The sequence below is a fragment of the Brienomyrus brachyistius genome, chromosome 18, assembly GCF_023856365.1.
Source record: "Brienomyrus brachyistius isolate T26 chromosome 18, BBRACH_0.4, whole genome shotgun sequence".
Taxonomy (NCBI): domain Eukaryota; kingdom Metazoa; phylum Chordata; class Actinopteri; order Osteoglossiformes; family Mormyridae; genus Brienomyrus; species Brienomyrus brachyistius.
Window position 1 is genome coordinate 13,459,713 of NC_064550.1, and position 24,071 is coordinate 13,483,783.

Below are 24,071 nucleotides of genomic sequence, written 5' to 3' on the forward strand. Positions count from 1 at the left end.
GGGATTATTGCTTGGAAGGGGAGACGCGTCTCCATCCGTACAAATTTTAGCATGACTGTTTTGTTTTGTCTTGTTCCAAGTTTCTGGTCAAGCTGCAACAGACAAGTTCCAAGATTTCAGTCGAGGTGCAAATCGGAAGAAATCTGAGAGACCTGCTTGACGTCCGAGTTGGTCGAGATAAGAGCCGTTCCAGTTCCAAGCTTCTACTGTATATTGTAACAAAATTGTGATTACGTTTTCAGTCCTGCTCCATACCAGAAATGGTAAAGGCCTGAGACCAGCCTCTCTGTGGACATTTTTGATTCATTAACCTTTGTGCCTCCATACAGACACAACGAGCCTATAAGACAAATGTTTCACACAGGTCTACTTATACATTTTCCTGTTTATGTCTCAATAAAATATTGTGGAAGCTGAGGTCCACTTGTCCGCTATTGTGAGCACTGTCAACCATCCGCTTCCTTTCCCTTTACATGCTGCAGGATTCATCATGTAACTTTGCACAGCTAATCCGCTTAACTCCACTCACCTTCTGGTAGGAGCCCAGCTGACACTAGAGGTCACTGCAGAGCAACAAAGTTAATCCCACTCAAGCCTAATGATCGTAAAAATAATAACAATGGTTTTGTTTATATTTTTTTCTGTCTGGGGTTATGTAGCAGTGTCCTTTTAGGAAACTGCAGTTTAATTAAGGTTTAGCTACTCTGGTCATTGTTTAATTGGTTAACAGGCTATAGCATTGCATATGTAGGTATTGGAGTGTATGTGATGTTTTGATTAGGTCAGACTAAGGCTGCAATCAGGCCTGTTGGTCAGAAGGCCTCAGCACTGACTAGGCCCAGGCTGAGAGCTGTGGGGTGCTGCACTGTCACAAGGCAGCTCATCTCCACAGGGAAGCCCTGTTTGCTCAGCAGCAGAACAAACAAGCCGTCTATCACAGGACTGACATTAATAATTGATGAGTGTTAATGGCAGCACAGGGGAGAGGTGTGGAGGCAGGACCAGCTCAGGCTCCCACATGATGGACGTCCTTCCCCAGAGCAGGGAGCATGTTTAGCCTCTGTAATCATCACGCACTCGACAGCTCAGCAGGGAAATTCTGCTGTTAATCAGAGGCATGTTTGATACTAATAATTGTCTTGTGGTAATCTGTGTATCTTCCAACCGCTAAGTCAGTACAGGGTCCTGGGGGGCACGGCAGGGGATCACCCTGGACAGAAAGACAGTCCATTACAGGTCACAACACACACAGAGTCATACACACATTGGGCAACATAAAGACACAAATTCAACTAACCACTTTTTGGACTGTTTGAGAGACCCCCCCACTCAGAGAGGATGTGCAAACTCCACGGAAATAGAGAAGTGATACAGGAGCCAACCTTGGTGCTATAAGCTGTGCTGGCCCTATGACTATTACTTAATGATATATTTATTATCGTTTATAATCAAAACAACAAACATATTAGAAGTATGGCTGCTTGGAACATCATTTGGCGTCTCATTCACTGCTATACCCGATTCTACTTAATTGATTTGTTTGTTTGTGCAGCACTGATGTCTTACAGCAAACTGAGGCAAGTAAACATGATTTGATATAGCAGAGAAACTTCCAACAGTGATTCCTGTTCTCCAATTACAGTTCGCTGAGGGGGTGGAGTTATTGTGAACTGGATACAGCTTAGACTAGCTGGAAAAACACAGCACTGACTGGAAAGAGAGGCATGTGATTGGAAGTGCCAACCAGCCACTTGCTTCACTGGCAGGAGGATAATATGCCAATCGATAACACAACACTCGCTAATTAGCCTGGGAGCCCCCTCCCCTCCCCCTGCCGGTACTTACAGTATGTTTCGTGGTTCAGCATTTTGTATTATTGGAAAAAAGTGTTTGTATTACCACTAAATACTGTCTTAGCAAACGTGAATAAAAGTTAGGGAAATGAGACCCAGATATCTCAGACACCAGCATTGTGTTTGTTATTATTTTATTGTCTATTGAAAATGCACTTATTTAAGCACAACAGCAAGCAAGTAAACACAAGAAGTTACACAGGTGCAGACAACAGGAAAGGTGCATTAGATTTGGAAAATAAGGCAAAGACATGGTACAGGGCTGTGCTGTTTTTGTAGGGAAAAAATGATGTAGTGATTAATTACGGGGCGGCATAGTGGTGCAGTGGTTAGCACTGTTGCCTCACACCTCTGGGACCCGGGTTCAAGTCTCCGCCTGGGTCACATGTGTGTGGAGTTTGCATGTTCTCCCCATGTCGTCGTGGGGTTTCCTCCGGGTACTCCGGTTTCCCCTCACAGTCCAAAGACATGCTGAGGCTAATTGGACTTGCTAAATTCCCCATCGGTGTGTATGTCTGAATGAATGGTGTGTGAGTGAGCGAGCCCTGCGATGGGCTTGCCCCTGCCTCGTGCCCATTGCTTCCGGGATAGGCTCCGGACCCCCCATGACCCAGTAGGGTAAGCGGTTTGGAAAATGGATGGATGGATGATTAATTACTGGATCTAAAGACCCGGGAAGAAGACAAACACACTCAAGCAGAAACATAGGGAATAAAGACCTGGCAAAGTTAATCACGATCAGAGACCTGTCCCACCCCCCCACCCCTGACAGACTGCACCTCGCCTACTCCCCACAGCACTGGAACTATAGTTTTTATAATTATGAACTCATATAAACCACTTTAAATCTGTCCTCTTTAATATTTCATTCTGAAATTTTCCTTACAGTTTGAATGAACTTGATATATTTTATCTTGTGCTTGTGCTTGGTTTGATCCTCCAGCGACCACAGCGGAGGTAGCGGAGGAAGAGGGGGCGAACTCCTTCGTCTCTCAGGCCATAGATGAGGGGGCTCAGGCAACGGGGCAGGAGGACGAGGAGAAAGAAGTTTAGGGTGCGCAGGTGGATAAAGAGGGCTGAGCTGATTGTAGACAGGGCTCTCTCGATGCTGCTGAACAGGAAGGAGGAGAGGCAGAGAACCAACTGGACCAGGTGAAGGAGAACCGTCCTGCTGGCCTTTTTGGCCTTGATTGACTGGGCTGCCATCATGATGCCTGTGTAGGTGCTGGTGACAGTGATCCCCACGGTAACAAAAAAGACACCGTTAAAGCTCTGGAACACATCAAACTGCCACTTGGCCAGAAAGAGGCGCTCCTCTGTGCAGTAAATAGTTTTGGTTAGGAAATAGGCATCTGTGGCTGCCAAAAATATTATATTAATTACATAGTTCACAGAGCCTAGGAACCAGACCACTGCAATGGCAATATTGGTTCTCCCGGGGGTGGCGATGTCAGTGTGTCGGAGTGGGAAACAAATGGCCACATAGCGTTCCAGACACATGACAGCCAACGTCAGGGGGGAGATGCGGAAAGTTGTCCCGCTTACAAGGACGATCATGGAGCAGAGCACCTTGATGAGGTTGATGTTAGCCATGCTACACGAGTAGAGCAATGTGGTGAATCCCAGATGGATGGAGTCACTGAGGAGCATTTGGCTGAATAGAAGATAGCGGGAAGTCTCACGGAAGCTGGATTTACTCCACATGGCAACGAACATGATGAGGTTCAGGGAGATGAAGAATAGGGCAGTGGACAGCACGAGAGATGATTTTATTGTTGTCATGAAGTCTATTGTCTCTGTTATGGACTGGTAGTACAGGAAGTTGAGCTCCAGAGAGGAACCATTCTGGTCAGCCATTGGTTAACTCTGAAATGAAAAGAGCAGAAATATACATTAAAACACAAATTGTCATTCACAGTTAGAAACACCTACATATCTTTCTCAGAAGAAAAGAAGGACCTCTATTTAACTGAAATGAAAAACAAACACAATGAAAAATATATGCGATGTTTTTTTACCTACCTCTGTTAAGCATTTGCCTCAAACACGTCTAGAGTGGCATGTGCTCTAGTTTATAACAAATCAAACGACACATGACATCACATGGACTCTGTAGGTGTGTCCAGCATAATTGGCCTCTTGGGTGAAACAGGATGGGCATGCATATCTCTGCCTGAAGAGTAACTATTAATTTATTATGAAGCCATTTCAAGCAATGAGTAGGGATTCTATTTAGCTCATTCAAGCTGTAGTTCAATGAAAAAGATCATTAGGTATCTCACATTCACTGTGTTCGCTGCAAAGGTGGTTAGTGTGCAGTAATGTAGGACAATGACCAGTGTTGACTGGGGCTATTGTGGTACACATGTGCATTACGTAACGTTCAGTTCACTCTGCAAGTACAAGTTAATAAAGTAATATACCTGTATTATTTGACAAAGTTGGAACCTAAATTCCAAAGTAGATGGTCAACATGGGAAACATGTTGTATGTTGTGATCATTGTTTTTTTACTTGTGCCTTTGTTTTTAGTTAGCCTTACTTGATCTAGTCTTGTTGTCATGTTCTGTAGTCATGTTATCTACCCTTGTTTCTAGTCTGCTCAGGCCCCTGTGATTCCTGTGCTGTGGTTGCTGCACTGCCCTCCGTGGTTCCTGTGCTGGTGGCTTTTGTGATGAAATATTCATTCTGGCTCTGTATCAGAAATGTTAAATGCCAGAGGTCACCCACAGCTGGACTATTTTTATTGATTAACCTATGTGTCACCATACAGGTGTGTAGTTTAGAAGTGTGTTGTGTGTAGTTCTATTTATATATTTTTTTATTTATCTCTCAGTAAATATTGCAAGAAGCTGAGGTCCACCTGTCCTCTTTTGTGAGCACTGTCGGCCATCGTTTCCCTGCAGTATTCATCATATAACTTTACACAGCTAATGTGCTAAAATTCACTCACCTCCCTGTAGGAATCCAGCTGACACTGGAGGTCACTACAGAACAACAAGGTTAAACCCGGTCAAGCTTAATGATTTTAAAAATAATTACAGTGATTTTGTGTGTCTTGTTTCTGTCTGGGCTTATGAAGCAGTGTACTTTTAGTAAACTGCAGTTTAATATTCATAAAACACAGATTAACTTATTACAAAATCACAACAACTGTAAATGGACTGAATGTTTAATTATTCTGGTCACTGTTTAACTGTCCAACAAGCTGCAGCATTGCATATGTAGGTATTGGAGTGTATGTGATGTTTTGATTAGGTCAGACTAAGGGTGCAATCAGGCCTGTTGGTCAGAAGGCCTCAGCACTGACTAGGCCCAGGCTGAGATCTGTGGGGTCCGGCACTGTCACAAGGTAGCTCATCTCCACAGGGAAGCCCTGTTTGCTCAGCAGCAGAACAAACCAGCCGTCTATCAGAGGCCTGACATTAATAATTGATGAGTGTTAATGGCAGCACAGGGGAGAGGTGTGGAGGCAGGACCAGCTCAGGCTCCCACATGATGGAGGTCCTTCCCCAGAGCAGGGAGCACGTTCAGCCTCTGTAATCATCACGCACTCGACAGCACAGCAGGGAAATTCTGTTGTCAATCGGAGGCATGTTAATAATTGGTATTAGTAATCGTCTTGTGATAATCCATCTATCTTCCAACTGCTAAGTGAGGACAGGGTTGTGGGGTGGGGCGGGCGCAAGGTAGGTGGTCTTAGAGGAATGTTTTATGAGGAGAGGTTAGCTGAGCTGAATCTGTTTAGCCTCGAGCAAAGGAGACTAAGGGGGGATATGATCCAGGTATATAAGATTCTAACAGGTCTGGATGCTATTCAGTCAAATAGCTATTTCAATATCAGTTGAAATGCTAGAACTCCTGGCCATAAGTGGAAATTAGCGGGAGAACATTTTAAAACGAGTTTTAGGAAGCACTTCTTTACACAGCATGTAGTTAATGAAGTAGTTAATGAAGAGTATGGAATAGTCTTCCTGCTAGTGTAATGCAAGCTAAAACCCTGGGTTCCTTTAAATCAGAGCTAGATACGATTTTAACAACTCTGAGCTATTAGCTAAGTTCTCCCCAAACGAGCTTGATGGGCTGAATGGCCTCCTCTCATTTGTAAATTTCTTATATTCTTATATATGGAAAGACACAGCTAGTACATAATATACCAATCGATAAAACAACATTGGCTAACTAACCTGGGAGCCCCCTCCCCCTGCCGGTAGTTACAGTATGTTTTGTGGTTCACCATTTCGTATTATTGGACGAAAGTTTTTCTATTGCCACTAAATACTGTCTTAGCAAACACCAGTTACAGTTGGGGAAATGAGACCCTGACAACTCAGACATCAGCGTATTGTTTGTTGTTATTTTTTTTGCCTTCAAAATGCACATAATCAAGCACGACAGCAAGCAAGTAAACACAAACAATTACACAGATACAGACAACAGGAAAGGCGCATTAGATTTGGAAAATATGACAAAGACATGGTACAGGGCTATGCTGTTTTTGTAGGGAAAAAATTACGTAGTGATTAATTACTGGATCTAAAGACATGGGAAGAAGAAAACAAACACACTCAAGGAGAAACACAGGAAACAAAGACCTGGCAAAGTTAATCACGATCAGAGATCTATCTCACTACTCTGCCCCCCACCCCCCCCCGGCCCTGAGAGATTTTGCCTTGCCTACTCCCCACAGCACTGGAACTATAATTTTATAATGATAAATTCATATAAATCTCTTTAAAATGTCTTTATGACTTTTTCCTTACATTTTGAAATATCTTGATATACTATGTTAATGTTTTGTGCTTGGTTTGATCCTCCAGCGTCTGCAGCGGAGGTAACAGAGGAAGAGGGGGCGAACTCCTTCGTCCCTCAGTCCATAGATGAGGGGGCTCAGGCAGCGGGGCAGGAGGACGAGGAGAAAGAACGTCAGGTAGCGCAGGTGGATAAAGAGGGCTGAGCTGATTGTAGACAGGGCTCTCTCGATGCTGCTGTACACTAAGGAGGAGAGGCAGAGGACCAACTGGACCAGGTGAAGGAGAACCGTCCTGCTGGCCTTTTTGGCCTTGACGGACCGGGCTGCCATCATGATGCCTGTGTAGGTGCTGGTGACGGTGATCCCCACGGCAACAAAAAAGACACCGTTGAAGCTCTGGAACACATCAAACTGCCACTTGGCCAGAAAGAGGCGCTCCTGTGAGCAGTAAATAGTTTTGGTTAGGAAATAGGCATCTGTGGCTGCCAAAAATATTATATTAATTACATAGTTCACAGAGCCTAGGAACCAGACCACTGCAATGGCAATATTGGTTCTCCCGGGGGTGGCGATGTCAGTGTGTCGGAGTGGGAAACAAATGGCCACATAGCGTTCCAGACACATGACAGCCAACGTCAGGGGGGAGATGCGGAAAGTTGTCCCGCTTACAAGGACGATCGTGGAGCAGAGCACCTTGATGAGGTTGATGTTAGCCATGCTACACGAGTAGAGCAATGTGGTGAATCCCAGATGGATGGAGTCACTGAGGAGCATTTGGCTGAATAGAAGATAGCGGGAAGTCTCACGGAAGCTGGGTTTACTCCACATGGCAACGAACATGATGAGGTTCAGGGAGATGAAGAATAGGGCAGTGGACAGCACGAGAAATGATTTTATTGTTGTCATGAAGTCTATTGTCCCTGTTATGGACTGGTAGTACAGGAAGCTGAGCTCCAGAGAGGAACCATTCTGGCCAGCCATTGGTCAACTCTGAAACGAAAAGAGCTGAAATGTACATTAAATGTACATTAAAACACAAATTGTTGTCAATAAGCAAAACCAACATATATTTCTCCCAAGAAGGCCCCTATTTAAATGAAATGAAAGAGAGACACAATAAAAGATATATTTGTTTCTTTACCTGCCTCTGTTGAGCACTTGACTCAAACACTTCTGGAGTGGCATGTGCTCTAGTTTATAAAGAATCCAATGACACATGACATCACATGCACTCTGTAGGTGTGTCCAGCATAGTAGGCCCCTGGGGTGAGGTGTGATGGGCATGCATATCTCTGTTGGGAATGTTACTATTAGTAGATTAAAAAGCCATTTCAAGTAAGGATGAAGGGTTTTATATAGGGCAAACTCCCTTTTTTTGTCTTATACCTGTATATCTTTATATATCTTATATCTTTTTTGTCTTGTATTATCTGTAGTTTAAAGAAGACGATTTCTCACATTCACTGTCATTGTTATTTACTAAAAAGAAAGATGAAGCAGTATAGGGAATTATTCAGTGATTGTAAGGGAATATTGCATGTGTTACATCATGTTTGTTTTTTGTTTCTTTTATTTTTTTGATGCAGTCCTCACCTTTGAGTCACTCTATCGTTACTGTTACTGACTCTACCTTATTAATTCTATGCAAACGTTCCACTGCCATCTGTGATACAGCGCAGTGGTACCTTGGAATATGAACTTAATTTGTTTGCCTATTTAAACCCATCTACCTACCTAATCAATGAAAAAATCATTACCAATCAATATAAAGCTAATACACATGAAACGTACATAGGAAAGCAATAATCATGAAATAAGTGACAATTTATGAGCACGTCAGCTCTGTTGAGGTGAGCTGATGGTGTACTGCAGGTGGCAGGTGGAGAGGAAGAGAAAAGGAGGGATTATTGCTTGGAAGGGGAGACGCGTCTCCATCCGTACAAATTTTAGCATGACTGTTTTGTTTTGTCTTGTTCCGAGTTTCTGGTCAAGCTGCAACAGACAAGTTCCAAGATTTCAGTCGAGGTGCAAATCGGAAGAAATCTGAGAGACCCGCTTGACGTCCGAGTTGGTCGAGATAAGAGCCGTTCCAGTTCCAAGCTTCTACTGTATATTGTAACAAAATTGTGATTACGTTTTCAGTCCTGCTCCATACCAGAAATGGTAAAGGCCTGAGACCAGCCTCTCTGTGGACATTTTTGATTCATTAACCTTTGTGCCACCATATAGACACAACGAGCCTATAAGACAAATGTTTCACACAGGTCTACTTATACATTTTCCTGTTTATGTCTCAATAAAATATTGTGGAAGCTGAGGTCCACTTGTCCGCTATTGTGAGCACTGTCAGCCATCCGCTTCCTTTCCCTTTACATGCTGCAGGATTCATCATGTAACTTCACACAGCTAATCCGCTTAACTCCACTCACCTTCTGGTAGGAGCCCAGCTGACACTAGAGGTCACTGCAGAGCAACAAAGTTAATCCCGCTCAAGCCTAATGATCGTAAAAATAATAACAATGGTTTTGTTTATATTTTTTTCTGTCTGGGGTTATGTAGCAGTGTCCTTTTAGTAAACTGCAGTTTAATATTCATAAAATACAAATTATTCTTCAAAATTCCATATAAAACTGCTTCACATTAACACGTTATAACCTGTTACAAAATTAACTACTACACCTGTTAATGAACTTATGGTTTAGCTACTCTGGTCATTGTTTAATTGGTTAACAGGCTATAGCATTGCATATGTAGGTATTGGAGTGTATGTGATGTTTTGATTGGGTCAGACTAAGGGTGCAATCAGGCCTGTTGGTCAGAAGGCCTCAGCACTGACTAGGCCCAGGCTGAGATCTGTGGGGTCCAGCAGTGTCACAAGGTAGCTCATCTCCACAGGGAAGCCCTGTTTGCTCAGCAGCAGAACAAACAAGCCGTCTATCAGAGGCCTGACATTAATAATTGATGAGTGTTAATGGCAGCACCGGGGAGAGGTGTGGAGGCAGGACCAGCTCAGGCTCCCACATGATGGAGGTCCTTCCCCAGAGCAGGGAGCACGTTCAGCCTCTGTAATCATCACGCACTCGACAGCACAGCAGGGAAATTCTGTTGTCAATCGGAGGCATGTTAATAATTGGTATTAGTAATCGTCTTGTGATAATCCATCTATCTTCCAACTGCTAAGTGAGGACAGGGTTGTGGGGTGGGGCGGGCGCAAGGTAGGTGGTCTTAGAGGAATGTTTTATGAGGAGAGGTTAGCTGAGCTGAATCTGTTTAGCCTCGAACAAAGGAGACTAAGGGGGGGATATGATCCAGGTATATAAGATTCTAACAGGTCTGGATGCTATTCAGTCAAATAGCTATTTCAATATCAGTTGAAATGCTAGAACTCCTGGCCATAAGTGGAAATTAGCGGGAGAACATTTTAAAACGAATTTGAGGAAGCACTTCTTTACACAGCATGTAGTTAATGAAGTAGTTAATGAAGAGTATGGAATAGTCTTCCTGCTAGTGTAATGCAAGCTAAAACCCTGGGTTACTTTAAATCAGAGCTAGATACGATTTTAACAACTCTGAGCTATTAGCTAAGTTCTCCCCAAACGAGCTTGATGGGCTGAATGGCCTCCTCTCATTTGTAAATTTCTTATATTCTTATATATGGAAAGACACAGCTAGTACATAATATACCAATCGATAAAACAACATTGGCTAACTAACCTGGGAGCCCCCTCCCCCTGCCGGTAGTTACAGTATGTTTTGTGGTTCACCATTTCGTATTATTGGAAGAAAGAGTTTCTATTGCCACTAAATACTGTCTTAGCAAACACCAGTTACAGTTGGGGAAATGAGACCCTGACAACTCAGACATCAGCGTATTGTTTGTTGTTATTTTTTTTGCCTTCAAAATGCACATAATCAAGCACGACAGCAAGCAAGTAAACACAAACAATTACACAGATACAGACAACAGGAAAGGCGCATTAGATTTGGAAAATATGACAAAGACATGGTACAGGGCTATGCTGTTTTTGTAGGGAAAAAATTACGTAGTGATTAATTACTGGATCTAAAGACATGGGAAGAAGAAAACAAACACACTCAAGGAGAAACACAGGAAACAAAGACCTGGCAAAGTTAATCACGATCAGAGACCTATCCCACTACTCTGCCCCCCGCCCTGAGAGATTTCGCCTTGCCTACTCCCCACAGCACTGGAACTATAATTTTATAATGATAAATTCATATAAATCTCTTTAGAATGTCTTTATGACTTTTTCCTTACATTTTGAAATATCTTGATATACTATGTTAATGTTTTGTGCTTGGTTTGATCCTCCAGCGACTGCAGCGGAGGTAACAGAGGAAGAGGGGGCGAACTCCTTCGTCTCTCAGGCCATAGATGAGGGGGCTCAGGCAGCGGGGCAGGAGGACGAGGAGAAAGAAGTTCAGGTAGCGCAGGTGGATAAAGAGGGCTGAGCTGATTGTAGACAGGGCTCTCTCGATGCTGCTGAACAGGAAGGAGGAGAGGCAGAGGACCAACTGGACCAGGTGAAGGAGAACCGTCCTGCTGGCCTTTTTGGCCTTGACGGACCGGGCTGCCATCATGATGCCTGTGTAGGTGCTGATGACGATGATTCCCACGGCAACAAAAAAGACACCGTTAAAGCTCTGGAACACATCAAACTGCCACTTGGCCAGAAAGAGGCGCTCCTGTGTGCAGTAAATAGTTTTAGTGAAGAAATGGGCATCTGTAGCTGCTAAAAAAATGATATCAATCACATAGTTCACAGAGCCCAGGAACCAGACCACTGCAATGGCAATATTGGTTCTCCCGGGGGTGGCGATGTCAGTGTGTCGGAGTGGGAAACAAATGGCCACATAGCGTTCCAGACACATGACAGCCAACGTCAGGGGGGAGATGCGGAAAGTTGTCCCGCTTACAAGGACGATCATGGAGCAGAGCACCTTGATGAGGTTGATGTTAGCCATGCTACACGAGTAGAGCAATGTGGTGAATCCCAGATGGATGGAGTCACTGAGGAGCATTTGGCTGAATAGAAGATAGCGGGAAGTCTCACGGAAGCTGGGTTTACTCCACATGGCAACGAACATGATGAGGTTCAGGGAGATGAAGAATAGGGCAGTGGACAGCACGAGAGATGATTTTATTGTTGTCATGAAGTCTATTGTCCCTGTCATGGACTGGTAGTACAGGAAGTTGAGCTCCAGAGAGGAACCATTCTGGCCAGCCATTGGTCAACTCTGAAACGAAAAGAGCTGAAATGTACATTAAATGTACATTAAAACACAAATTGTTGTCAATAAGCAAAACCAACATATATTTCTCCCAAGAAGGCCCCTATTTAAATGAAATGAAAGAGAGACACAATAAAAGATATATTTGTTTCTTTACCTGCCTCTGTTGAGTACTTGACTCAAACACTTCTGGAGTAGCATGTGCTCTAGTTTATAAAGAATCCAATGACACATGACATCACATGCACTCTGTAGGTGTGTCCAGCATAGTAGGCCCCTGGGGTGAGGTGTGATGGGCATGCATATCTCTGTTGGGAATGTTACTATTAGTAGATTAAAAAGCCATTTCAAGTAAGGATGAAGGGTTTTATATAGGAGAAACTCTCTTTTTTTGTCTTATACCTGTATGTCTTTATATATCTTATATCTTTTTTTTGTATTTTATTATCTGCAGTTTAAAGAAGACGATTTCTCACATTCACTGTCATTGTTATTTACTAAAAAGAAAGATGAAGCAATATAGGGAATTATTCAGTGATTGTAAGGGAATATTGCATGTGTTACATCATGTTTGTTTTTTGTTTCTTTTATTTTTTTGATGCAGTCCTCACCTTTGAGTCACTCTATCGTTACTGTTACTGACTCTACCTTATTAATTCTATGCAAACGTTCCACTGCCATCTGTGATACAGCGCAGTGGTACCTTGGAATATGAACTTAATTTGTTCTGGATGGTTGGTTGAGTTGTGATTTGATTGAGATCCAAGTCGAATTTCCCCATAACAAATAATGTAGATGGATTTATTCTGTTCCAGACCCAAATGATTGCCTATTTAAACCTAACTACCTACCTAATCAATGATAAAATCATTACCAAAGCTAATACACATGAAACGCACATAGGAAAGCAATAATCATGAAATAAGTGACAATTTATGAGCACGTCAGCTCTGTTGAGGTGAGCTGATGGCGTACTGCAGGTGGCAGGTGGAGAGGAAGAGAAAAGGAGGGATTATTGCTTGGAAGGGGAGACGCGTCTCCATCCGTACAAATTTTAGCATGACTATTTTGTTTTGTCTTGTTCCGAGTTTCTGGTCAAGCTGCAACAGACAAGTTCCAAGATTTCAGTCGAGGTGCAAATCGGAAGAAATCTGAGAGACTCGCTTGACGTCCGAGTTGGTCGAGATAAGAGCCGTTCGAGTTCCAAGCTTCTACTGTATATTGTAACAAAATTGTGATTACGTTTTCAGTCCTGCTCCATACCAGAAGTGGTAAAGGCCTGATACCAGCCTCTCTGTAGAGAGGCTACACTCACCTTCTGGTAGGAGCCCAGCTGACACTAGAGGTCACTGCAGAGCAACAAAGTTAATCCCGCTCAAGCCTAATGATCGTAAAAATAATAACAATGGTTTTGTTTATATTTTTTTTCTGTCTGGGGTTATGTAGCAGTGTCCTTTTAGTAAACTGCAGCTTAATTAAGGTTTAGCTACTCTGGTCATTGTTTAATTGGTTAACAGGCTATAGCATTGTATATGTAGGTATTGGAGTGTATGTGATGTTTTGATTAGGTCAGACTAAGGCTGCAATCAGGCCTGTTGGTCAGAAGGCCTCAGCACTGACTAGGCCCAGGCTGAGAGCTGTGGTGTCCTGCACTGTCACAAGGTAGCTCATCTCCACAGGGAAGCCCTGTTTGCTCAGCAGCAGAACAAACAAGCCGTCTATCACAGGACTGACATTAATAATTGATGAGTGTTAATGGCAGCACAGGGGAGAGGTGTGGAGGCAGGACCAGCTCAGGCTCCCACATGATGGAGGTCCTTCCCCAGAGCAGGGAGCACGTTCAGCCTCTGTAATCATCACGCACTCGACAGCTCAGCAGGGAAATTCTGCTGTTCCACTAACTAGAGACTGGAGTTAGTGCCTAAGCCTGAAATCTCATAAAATGTTGTCTTCCTGTAGTACCACAACCCTAACTATTATTTATATTGATTACAACATTTAACTACCACAATATTAACATGACTTTAGACTGAATCCTTGCTTTGATAAAAGGGTGAAGGATGTGTGATCATTTGACTACACCGGGAAAACCCCCATATACAGTAGACCACTGGGCTCTTCTCACCATGTTGTTTATTTTTGGGAAATACTGCTTGTTCATGACTTTAATGGACATTTCCATTGCTGCAGGTTGCTGGCTGTGTCACCTAACATCTAAAAGCAAGATATATGCCCTTTAGTCCACAGTTGCTGATGAAGCCATTCCCTCAGACATGACCTTAGCCCCTTTGCCTCTGTTTCTCAGGAAACACCAGTGAGATGAGCTCCTGCTAAAGCTTTTCGAACAACAACAACAACAACAACAACAACAACCCTGTTCTCAAAACTACTGGAATCTCACCTATCAGCTCTCGGTTTAATAATTATGGACAGCTGGGCCAGTCCAGGACTTTTATACGTAACTCAGGAGCTACTTATTAGCGCTTATTTTCATCAACTCATGGTTTTCCTTTAGGGTAATATGTAGAGTTCTACTCCCTATTGCACACCTACAAGTACACAAGACTAATCACTTTGTCATAGGGGGGACCTTAAGTTCAATGTCAGTCCAAGCTATATTGCAGTTTTAAACCCATCCTCCCAATTACAAACCTAACCGCTTGTCATTTGTTTCTACAGCCTTAAAGTGATTATAAAAATTTACATCAGGGCTTTGTGTTACCCACTGTACTGTACCATATCACAATTGATTCATATGATATTTCAGCACCCCCTTGTGGTGTTGATTGAACACTGCAGGAGATCAAAATGCAGATGTTTAGTCATTAGATTGTGCTGTTTTCAGGCTGCTGACATACGCACGTCTCTACAGAGTTAATTTTTGTTTTTTAAATTCCAGTGACATCATTGGTGTGCTTATATTCCCAGGACACACCTGACAAGTAAGGATCCCTTGTCATTAAAGTCCATGTATAAAGGTTTGTCCAGGATACCTTTTTCTTACCAGTATTGCTCATTGAGGACCCCTCAAAGCGCGCAATAGGTAATGTAATGTTCATAGGTCAGGAGAGGGAGTTTTTGATCTGACTAATTACCTGAAATCAAATCACAGAGTTATTCTTTTAGAGTCTTACAATGTTCTTTCTTCATACCATCTGCTTTACTGAAAGTCAAATGTCATATACTTAGCTAATTAGACTGATAACATTTTGCGCTACATTTATAACAAAATACCACATATATTATATAATACTCAGGAAGTTATTAGATTATATAACAATCAGGTAGTAATTAGGATAGAATCACCCTTTCATTTGTAGGATGACTTGACATGCTTATGACCTTCAAAATAATATGAGAAATAAATCAAATTAGTCACTTGAAATGTTTTGAGACTGACTCTTGGACTTCCTGTTAAAATACATAATGTAAAATGCAGGTACATACAAAAAAATGACTCTGATATTCTGACAAGGAAAAGCAGGGGATAGTGCTGAAATTCTCAGAATCAGGACTCAGCAAACGTGCAGGTTTGGGATGTTGTGTGAATCATAGTTCAATGTAGCAGCTATATAGAAAGGCAGAGACTCGTAGGGACTCAGCTCATAAGAGAGGTACTGAGGGTTACTTCAGGCAGCACATGGAGCGTAAAGGCACACTCTGCCCGTTTCCAGAATGCTCTCCTGTTCCTCAGGATGTCTGACTGATGTTAATATAGTGATCATTGACTTTCCAAGGCTTATAGTTTTAATTTCAATACGTACACACTGACTATATTTTTATGGTGCATTTGTAAAACAAGCAGGAAAAGGGCCCCATTATTTAGCGTGTTCAGTACATTTCAGCAGGTCTGTACAACCTGACAGTCCAGTGGTGACATGCTGTTCGCTGAAAAGAAAAAAACTCAATTTGCACATTTTCTCCTTCTCTTTGCTCCCAGGACCCTGAAAATGGGGGACAATTCGACAGGAATAGTGGATGGCAGCAAATGGTCAGAAATTCTCTCATTCGGGCCTCTCATCACAGAGGTGCTGGTGGGCATCTTCTTATACATCAACGGCCTCATGATCTTCACCTTCTTCATGAAGGAGGCCTTCCGCACCGATACCCGCTATATCCTTTTTGCCCACATGCTCTTTGTGGATTCCTCACTGCTGGTGGTGACCAGCTTGATTGCGCTGCTGACCTACTACAGAGTGACGATCCCCTATGAGTCCTGCATAGTGCTCAACTTGGTCATGATGTGGCTGGAATTTTCCACGCCTCTGACCTTGGTGGCCATGTGCCTGGAGCGCTATGTGGCTGTGTGTAAGCCCCTAAGGCACGCTGCCATCTCCACGCCGAGGATTAGAGTGGTGGGCCTGCTCCTCATTTGGGGGCTGGGCTGTGTACCTGCCCTCGTCATCCTCCTTTCCTTCGCAGCCTTGGTCTCAGTGAAGCAGCTCACCATGAGAGTCTTGTGCTCCTTGGATGCACTGATTGTGATTGAGTGGCAGAAGTACCTCCAAATTGCTGTGTTCAAATTCTATTTCTTGCTCATGTCCATGGTCATCGCCTTCACGTACGTCAAGGTGGCTGCGGCTGCCCGGTCTGCCTCTGGTAAAAACAGCAAGTCAAGCGCCAAAGGTACGAGGACAGTGGCTCTCCATGCCATCCAGCTTCTCCTTTGCCTCATACAGCTACTTACGCCTTTTGTGGACATGGCTCTGCTAAAGATCAGCGTGGTGATCTACATCTATATCCGTTTTGTGAATTTCATAATGTTTGTGATAGCGCCGCGTTGCCTGAGTTCATTGATCTATGGTTTGAGGGACCAGAATTTCTTCCAGGCATTGAAACACTATGCTGTTTGTGGCCTGGATAAGAAGGTTCAACCAGCTGCTTCTCATTCCAGGAAGGTGGATCTGAGGCATTAATGTGAAGGAAGCAATGAGAGACACTGGATAAGACTGGATAAGACTGTATATATTGGCTATTGTTATTATTATTGTCCATCCATCCATCCATCCATTTTCCAAACCGCTTATCCTACTGGGTCGTGGTTGGTCCGGAGCCTATCCCGGAAGCAATGGGCACGAGGCAGGGAACAACCCAGGATGGGGGGCCAGCCCATCACTGGGCACACTCACACACCATTCACTCACACATGCACAGAATTTAGCAACTCCAATTAGCCTGAGCATGTTTTTGGACTGTGGGGGGAAACCGGAGTACCCGGAGGAAACCCCACGACGACATGGGGAGAACATGCAAACTCCACATACATGTGACCCAGGCGGCCACTCGAACCTGAGTTCCAGAGGTGCGAAGCAATAGTGCTAACCACTGCACCACCATGCCGCCCCTATTATTATTATTATTATTATTATTATTATTATTATTATTATTATGCAAAGTTTAACTGCATATTCCTCATTTGAATGTCATTATGATGTGTTAAATGCTAATAACTAAATTGCGCTTTTTCGTTGGTCTCTGCATGTGGTTTAATTTTGAAATCACACTCATCTTCATGCTTCATCTAATATTCATTTTTAAAAGAATAAGCTAAGGTTTTCTCAGCCCACCCATCCTTCTACTGCTTTTCCAGATCAGGGTCGCAAGGAACTTTCAGTCCATAAACTTACCAGAGCTGTAGAGATGACCTGTGACCTGACAGTAATGCTGCCTTTGACCTTCCCAGCAGATCCAGGATGACAGCTGATGATCTGAATGACCAAAGCATATCAGCTAATATAACCTGCAGTTTGTATAGAGTTCAGTGAATCTGTACTGTTACCTGTATAACTCAAATCTGAAGGTATCGTACATATGGACCATCTTAATGTTGTATAAGCTCCTCAAGGCCATGTTTGTAGTGTTCCTATAGTGTTCTCACTTTCTGTGAATAAACCCATGCTGCGGAGCCGTAAGCGGATTGTCGCCACCTTCCTTTCCTGTCTGTCCCATGCCCCTGAGTTCATAGCAGAAGCACCCCATTCCTTAACACCTACACTTTGTTTACAGTTCAGTGAACCTGAACTGTTCCCTGAATAACTCATATCTGCAGGTATCGTACATAAGGAACATCTTAATGTTGTATAAGCTCCTTAAGGCCATGCAGCACATGGCGATTTCCATACTCTAACTTTTAGAGTCATGCAAAAGACCGAAAAAAGTCTTCATTTGTCAGCTGCAATTCACCAGCGCTTCCCGCAAATATAACCTGCAAGCTCTGAGGTACTGATACATCTATTAGCTGCTGTGCTCCCTGCAGCTGAGTCACACACAGGAATTTTCATGAAATTAGAAAGGCAAAGATACAACTCGAAGCATGTTAACAGGTGTTGCCCACTGTATTCACAGTTATTACTTCTTCAGCACTGCATGTGCAGGCAGCAGAGTGTATGTGGTGTTTTCATTAGGTCACATTAAGGCTGCAATTAGGCCTGTTGTTCAGAAGGCCTCAGCACTGACTAGGCCCAGGCAGAGAGCTGTGGGGTGCTGCACTGTCACAAGGCAGCTCATCTCCACAGGGAAGCCCTGTTCGCTCAGCAGCAGAACAAACAAGCTGTCTATCACAGGACTGACATTAATAATTGATGAGTGTTAATGGCAGCACAGGGGAGAGGTGTGGAGGCAGGACCAGCTCAGGCTCCCACATGATGGAGGTCCTTCCCCAGAGGAGGGAGCACGTTCAGCCTCTGTAATCATCACGCACTCGACAGCTCAGCAGGGAAATTCTGCTGTTCCACTAACTAGAGACTGGAGTTAGTGCCTAAGCCTGAAATATCATAAAATGTTGTCTTCCTGTAGTACCACAACCCTAAATATTATTTATATTGACTACAACAAATTATCGGCACTCCTGGAATTTTTCCAGAAAATGCACCATTTCTCCCAGATAATTGTTAAAATTATAAATGTTTTGGTATACACATGTTTATTTCCTTTATATGCATTGGAACAACAACAAAAAAACATAGAAAATAAGCCAAATTTGATATCATTTCAGACAAATCTCAAAAACTGGTCCGGACAAAATTATTGGCACCCTCAGCTTAATATTTGGTTGCGCGTCCTTTGTAAAAAATAACTGAAATCAATCGCTTCCTATAGCCATCAACAAGCTTGTTACACCCCTCACCTGCAATTTTTGACCACTCTTCTTTTGCAAACTGCTCAAGGTCTCTCAGATATGAAGGCTGCCTTCTCCCAACAGCAATTCTGAGATCTCTCCATAAGTGTTCAATCAGATTTAGATCCGGACTCATTGCTGACCACTTCAGAACTCTCCAGTACATCGTGTTCTTTTCTTCAAAAGGCCTCATTTCGTTTTCTGTAAACAGTAGAATGATGAGCTTTACCAAACAGCTCTACTTTGGTCTCATCTGTCCACAAGACGTTCTCCCAGAAGGATTTTGGCTTCCTCAAGTACATTTTGGAAAACTCTAGTCTGGCTTTTTTATGTTTCTGTGTCCTTCTGGGTCTCCTGCCATCGTGTTTCTTTTTGTTCAGATGTCGATGGATAGATCGACCTGACACTGTTTCACCCTGAGTCTGCAGAACAGCTTGAATTTGTTTAGAAGTTGATTGTGGCTGTTTATCCACCATTCGGACTATCCTTCATTGCAGTCTTTTATCAATCTTTCTCTTCCGTCCACGTCCAGGGAGATTAGCTACAGTGCCATGTCTTGTGAACTTCTTGACTATGTTGTGCACAGTGGACAGAGGAACATGAAGATCTCTGGAGATGGATGTGTGGCCTTGAGATTGTTGATATTTTTCCACAATTTTTGTTCTCAAGTCCTCAGACAATTCTCTGCTCTTCTCTCTGTTCTCCATGCTTAGTGTGGCACACAGACACACAACAGAAAGGTTGAGTCAACTTTTCTCCATTTTAACTGGTGTCAGGAGTGTTTGCTATATTGCCAGCACCTGTTTCTTGCCACAGGTCCGTTCAAATGAGCATCATATGCTTGAAATAAAATGATTTGCCATCGATTTTGCCCAATTTAAGTGCCAATAATTTTGTCTGGCCTATTTTTGGAATTCTGTGTGAAATGATGTCAAATTTGGCTTTTTTCTCTGTTTTTTTGATGTTGTTCCAATACACATAAATGAAATAAACATGTGTATACCGAAATATTTCTAATTGTAACAATTTTCTTGGAGAAATGGTGAATTTTCTGGAAAAATTCCAGGGGTGCCAATAATTTCGGCCATGACTGTATATATTTGAGTGGTTATGGGAGATAAATACATGTAATGCCAAAGTAAAAAGCCCATCTGAACTATCAAAAGCAATCAGTAGAGGCGTATGAAACTCTGTTGGAGGGATGTGACATCATTCTTCCATCATCTGGTGTTACGGGAAAAACGATGAAAAAACATTGTCTGAGGTAGTGTTGCTGTGTCCTTTATTTATCTGATTGCAATAAAGTGACTCTGATAGTCATGGCAGGGGGCTTGTATTGTGCTTATGGACACATTAAGTCACAGTTGTGCCCTGTGGCTGGGGACTTCGCCACCTGGAATATTCCACACTTCACTGTGACACAGATGATCATTCAGAATGACCTTGTAACTATTGGCATTTGCTTTGCCCTAAAAGTGGCTTACTGGGCCTAAATGATACCAGGAAAATGTATTTCCCACCATATACGACCCAGAACCTACCGCTCAACCATGTCATTTGCTTTTGACTTGTCCTTCACAGCCTAAATATATGTTAAGGTGAGTTGGGGTTACCAAACTACCCATAAGTGTGACTGTTCTGTGAATGTGTCCTCTGATGGGTTGGTACACCATCTTGGGTCGTTCCCTCCTATGGGCCACAAGGCTCCTGACCCCCTGTGACCCCAGACAGGATAAGCGGACAGAAAATAGATGGATCTATAGCCATGTAAATCCTGGACAGCAGAGCCGGTCCAGGACTTCTATACATAACTCATGAGCTACACCTTTATGAAAGTTCTTATTTTCAGTCAAATCATGTGTTTCCTTTAGGGTTACCTGTGTAGTTCTGTTGTCTGTTAGACACCTATAGCTCCCATAATCTTCACCAGATTTAAACACCTTTCGCTCACTGACTATTAAATCTTTTCTCTGCAAATCACCAGTATTCACCAAACCATGACGCTTCACCACAGCATTGTTTAGCAATTCCTGCTGCCCATGACTGACATTACACAATAATCCCAACAAGTGTGAGTTACAAAGCATGATGATGAAATCTGGGGCCAAAGGCCTATTGGAGAACTGTACCCTATGGTGTTGGTTGATCAAAATGCTGGAGAACAAAATGCAGATGTTTAATCACTAGATGGCGATGTTTTCAAGCTGCTGATATACACTCATCTCCAGAGAGTCCATTTCTTGTTTTTGATTTTCAGTGACATCATTGGTGTGCTTCTATTCCCAGGATTACACCTGAGAAGTAAGGATCCCTTGTCATTGGTGTCTGTGTATAAAGGTTTGGCCAGAATAACTGTTTCTTACCAGTATTGTTTACTGAGGACACTTCAAAGCGCATAAAAGGTAATGTAACGTTCGTGATTCAGGAGAGGGAATTTTGATCTGACTGAGTACCTAAAATCAAAACACTGACTAATACTTTTATGGTCTTACAATGTTCTCTTCTCATGTAGCTAATATTAGCCAATCAGACTGTCTGATAACTTTGTATACTTTATTCATAATAGATTAACACTTGTATAACAGCCAGATTGATTTTCGGATGATATCACTTTTCAGTTGTAGGAGGCCTTGACATACTTATGACCTCAAACATAAACGTAAAAAAATCAGTGAAATTTGTTACATGGAATGTTTTGATACTTAAATTGCACAATGCAGAAAGCAGACGTATCCAAAAAAATTACCCTGATATTCTGACAGGGAAAAGCAGGGAATAGTACTGAAATTCTTGGAATCACGACTCAACAAACGTGCAGGTTTGGGATGTTGTGTGAATCATAGTTCAATGTAGCAGCTATATAGAAAGGCAGAGTCTCGTAGGGACTCAGCTCATAAGAGAGGTACTGAGGGTTACTTCAGGCAGCACATGGAGCGTAAAGGCACACTCTGCCCATTTCCAGAATGCTCTCCTGTTCCTCAGGATATGTCGTGGATGTCAATACAGTGGACAATGATTTTCCAAGGCTTTTGGGAATCATTTCAGTACCTATGTATATGACATATTCATAAAATAAGCAGGAAAATGATCATGTTACTCAGGCTGTTCAATAGATTTCAGGGGCCGTTTTAAATCTTACAGCCTAGTGATAACAGTGTTTACCAAAAATAATAAAGGAAAACCATCTGCTCATTTTCCCCTTCTCTTTGTTCCCAGGAAACTCAAAATGGCAGACAATATGACAGGAATAACCAATGGCAGCAAATCGTCAGATACTGTCCCTCCAAAGCGTTTCATGGTCGATGTGATAATCATTCAGGTGCTGGTGGGCATCTTCTTATACATCAACGGCCTCATGATCTTCACCTTCTTCATGAAGGAGGCCTTTCGCACTGATACCCGCTATATCCTTTTTGCCCACATGCTCTTTGTGGATTCCTCGGTGATGGTGACGACAAACCTGGCTGTGCTGTTTATGCACTATGGTGTGGTGATCCCCTTTGAGGTCTGTATAGTGCTCAACCTGATGATGACCTGGTTGGATTTCTGCACGCCTCTGACCTTGGTGGCCATGTGCCTGGAGCGCTATGTGGCTGTGTGTAAGCCCCTAAGGCACGCTGCCATCTCCACGCCGAGGATTAGAGTGGTGGGCCTGCTCCTCATTTGGGGGCTGGGCTGTGTACCTGCCCTCGTCATCATCTTTTCTTGCACAGCCTCAGTCTCAGTTAAGCAGCTCAGCATGAGAGTCTTGTGCTCCTTGGATGCACTGATTGTGATTGAGTGGCAGAAGTACCTCCAAATTGCTGTGTTCAAATTCTATTTCTTGCTCATGTCCATGGTCATCGCCTTCACATACGTCAAGGTGGCTGCAGCTGCCCGGTCTGCCTCTGGTGACAACAGCAAGTCAAGCGCCAAAGGTACGAGGACAGTGGCTCTCCATGCCATCCAGCTTCTCCTTTGCCTCATACAGCTACTTACGCCTTTCGTGGAGATGGCTGTGTTACAGATCAGCGTGGTGATCTACGCCAAAATCCGCATTGTCAATTTTGTTGTCTTCATGATAGCTCCACGATGCCTGAGCCCATTGATCTATGGTTTGAGGGACCAGAACTTCTTCCAGGCATTGAAACACTATGCTGTTTGTGGCCTGGATAAGAAGATTCAACCAGATGCTCCTCATTTAGTTCCAAAGACTTGGCACTGAGGCATTAGTTTCGCTCTATGGCACCTTGACATTATGCTTGTTACTCAGTACTGTCTTACATATTTTACCCTCTAGTCAGTTCATGTATATAGAGCCATGCCAGTGTGTCCTTATATCCACACCTTTTGTACCAAGTAAAATTCCGTGTGCATGTTTGTACTTGCTGAAAAATCTAATCATAGTATAATCAGCTAAGATTCTATCAGCCAATCGATCTTTTAACCATTTATCCAGTCGGGGTCCCAGGGAAGTTTCAGTACATAAATTAAACAAACCTGTAAACACAAACCCATGACGTGACAGTAATACTGCCGCTTACACTCCCAGCAGATCCAGGGTGACTCAGATAGATGATGATTTGAATGACCAAAGCACATCAGCTAATATAACCTGCAGTTTGTCTACAGTTCAGTGAATCTGTACTGTTACCTGTATAACTCATATCTGCAGGTATTATGCAAGCGGAATATCCCACTGTAGTATAAGCTCCTTAGGCCAGATAGCACATGGTAAATTCCACTGCAATTCACCAGCGCTTCCCAGAAGTATAACCTGCAAGCTCTGAGGTACTGATCCATATATTAGCTGCTGTGCTCCCTGCAGTTGAGTCACACACAGGCATTTTTGTAAAATAAGAGAGGCACAGATACAAGTCGAGGCATGTTAACAGGTGTTAGTGACTGCATTCACAGTTAGTATTGCAAGTGCAAGTACTGGAGTGTATGTGGTTTTTCCATTAGGCCAGACTAAGGCTGCAATCAGGCCTGTTGTTCAGAAGGCCTCAGCACTGACTAGGCCCAGGCTGAGATCTGTGGGGTCCCGCACTGTCACAAGGCAGCTCATCTCCACAGGGAAGCCCTGTTTGCTCAGCAGCAGAACAAACAAGCCGTCT

General features: G+C 43.1%; 7 protein-coding genes across 10 annotated transcripts in view; 3 read left to right on the forward strand and 4 right to left on the reverse strand.

Moving 5' to 3' along the window:
• LOC125713126 (odorant receptor 131-2-like) overlaps window positions 1-7,776 on the reverse strand; it is a 9,793-nt gene extending 2,017 nt beyond the window's left edge. Inside the window, exon 1 of the mRNA XM_048984032.1 lies at window positions 7,747-7,776. The gene's annotated coding sequence lies outside the window, so the exon portion shown is untranslated. The remainder of the gene's footprint in view (window positions 1-7,746) is intronic.
• Window positions 1-12,046, reverse strand: part of LOC125713123 (odorant receptor 131-2-like) — a 14,451-nt gene extending 2,405 nt beyond the window's left edge. The window contains exons 1-2 of one of the 2 annotated variants that reach the window (XM_048984028.1): window positions 12,016-12,046; window positions 10,728-11,879 (exon numbers count right to left, since the gene is read on the reverse strand). In XM_048984028.1, coding sequence (XP_048839985.1) covers window positions 10,911-11,855 — 945 coding nt within the window. In that variant the 5' untranslated portion in view covers window positions 11,856-11,879; window positions 12,016-12,046 and the 3' untranslated portion in view covers window positions 10,728-10,910. The remainder of the gene's footprint in view (window positions 1-10,727; window positions 11,880-12,015) is intronic. The other variant, XM_048984029.1, reaches the window with a different exon arrangement.
• Window positions 2,763-3,710, reverse strand: LOC125713226 (odorant receptor 131-2-like). The gene has a single exon (XM_048984197.1). The coding sequence runs from the start codon at window positions 3,708-3,710 to the stop codon at window positions 2,763-2,765; it is 948 nt and encodes a 315-aa protein (XP_048840154.1).
• LOC125713228 (odorant receptor 131-2-like) lies at window positions 6,642-7,586 on the reverse strand. The gene has a single exon (XM_048984198.1). The coding sequence runs from the start codon at window positions 7,584-7,586 to the stop codon at window positions 6,642-6,644; it is 945 nt and encodes a 314-aa protein (XP_048840155.1).
• Window positions 12,047-14,860: 2,814 nt separating the features above from the next.
• LOC125713116 (odorant receptor 131-2-like) overlaps window positions 14,861-24,071 on the forward strand; it is a 73,144-nt gene continuing 63,933 nt past the window's right edge. The window contains exon 1 of the mRNA XM_048984017.1: window positions 14,861-14,901. The gene's annotated coding sequence lies outside the window, so the exon portion shown is untranslated. The remainder of the gene's footprint in view (window positions 14,902-24,071) is intronic.
• The window catches only part of LOC125713229 (odorant receptor 131-2-like), a 77,573-nt gene continuing 69,310 nt past the window's right edge, over window positions 15,809-24,071 (forward strand). Inside the window, exon 1 of the mRNA XM_048984199.1 lies at window positions 15,809-17,160. Within this exon, the coding sequence (XP_048840156.1) occupies window positions 15,809-16,774 (966 nt within the window). The 3' untranslated portion in view covers window positions 16,775-17,160. The remainder of the gene's footprint in view (window positions 17,161-24,071) is intronic.
• Window positions 21,330-24,071, forward strand: part of LOC125713129 (odorant receptor 131-2-like) — a 79,627-nt gene continuing 76,885 nt past the window's right edge. The window contains exons 1-3 of one of the 3 annotated variants that reach the window (XM_048984037.1): window positions 21,341-21,377; window positions 22,192-22,892; window positions 23,040-23,224. In XM_048984037.1, the coding sequence (XP_048839994.1) occupies window positions 22,202-22,892; window positions 23,040-23,179 (831 nt within the window). In that variant the 5' untranslated portion in view covers window positions 21,341-21,377; window positions 22,192-22,201 and the 3' untranslated portion in view covers window positions 23,180-23,224. Of the gene's footprint in view, window positions 21,378-22,191; window positions 22,893-23,039; window positions 23,225-24,071 lie in introns of those variants that run through there. The other 2 variants (XM_048984039.1, XM_048984035.1) reach the window with 2 other exon arrangements.

What these genes read in the sequence shown, in the direction of transcription:
- LOC125713228 (XM_048984198.1), bottom strand. Translation starts at nt 7,586, where the DNA reads ATGGCTGGCCAGAATGGTTCCTCTCTGGAGCTCAGCTTCCTGTACTAC.
- LOC125713226 (XM_048984197.1), bottom strand. Translation starts at nt 3,710, where the DNA reads ATGGCTGACCAGAATGGTTCCTCTCTGGAGCTCAACTTCCTGTACTAC.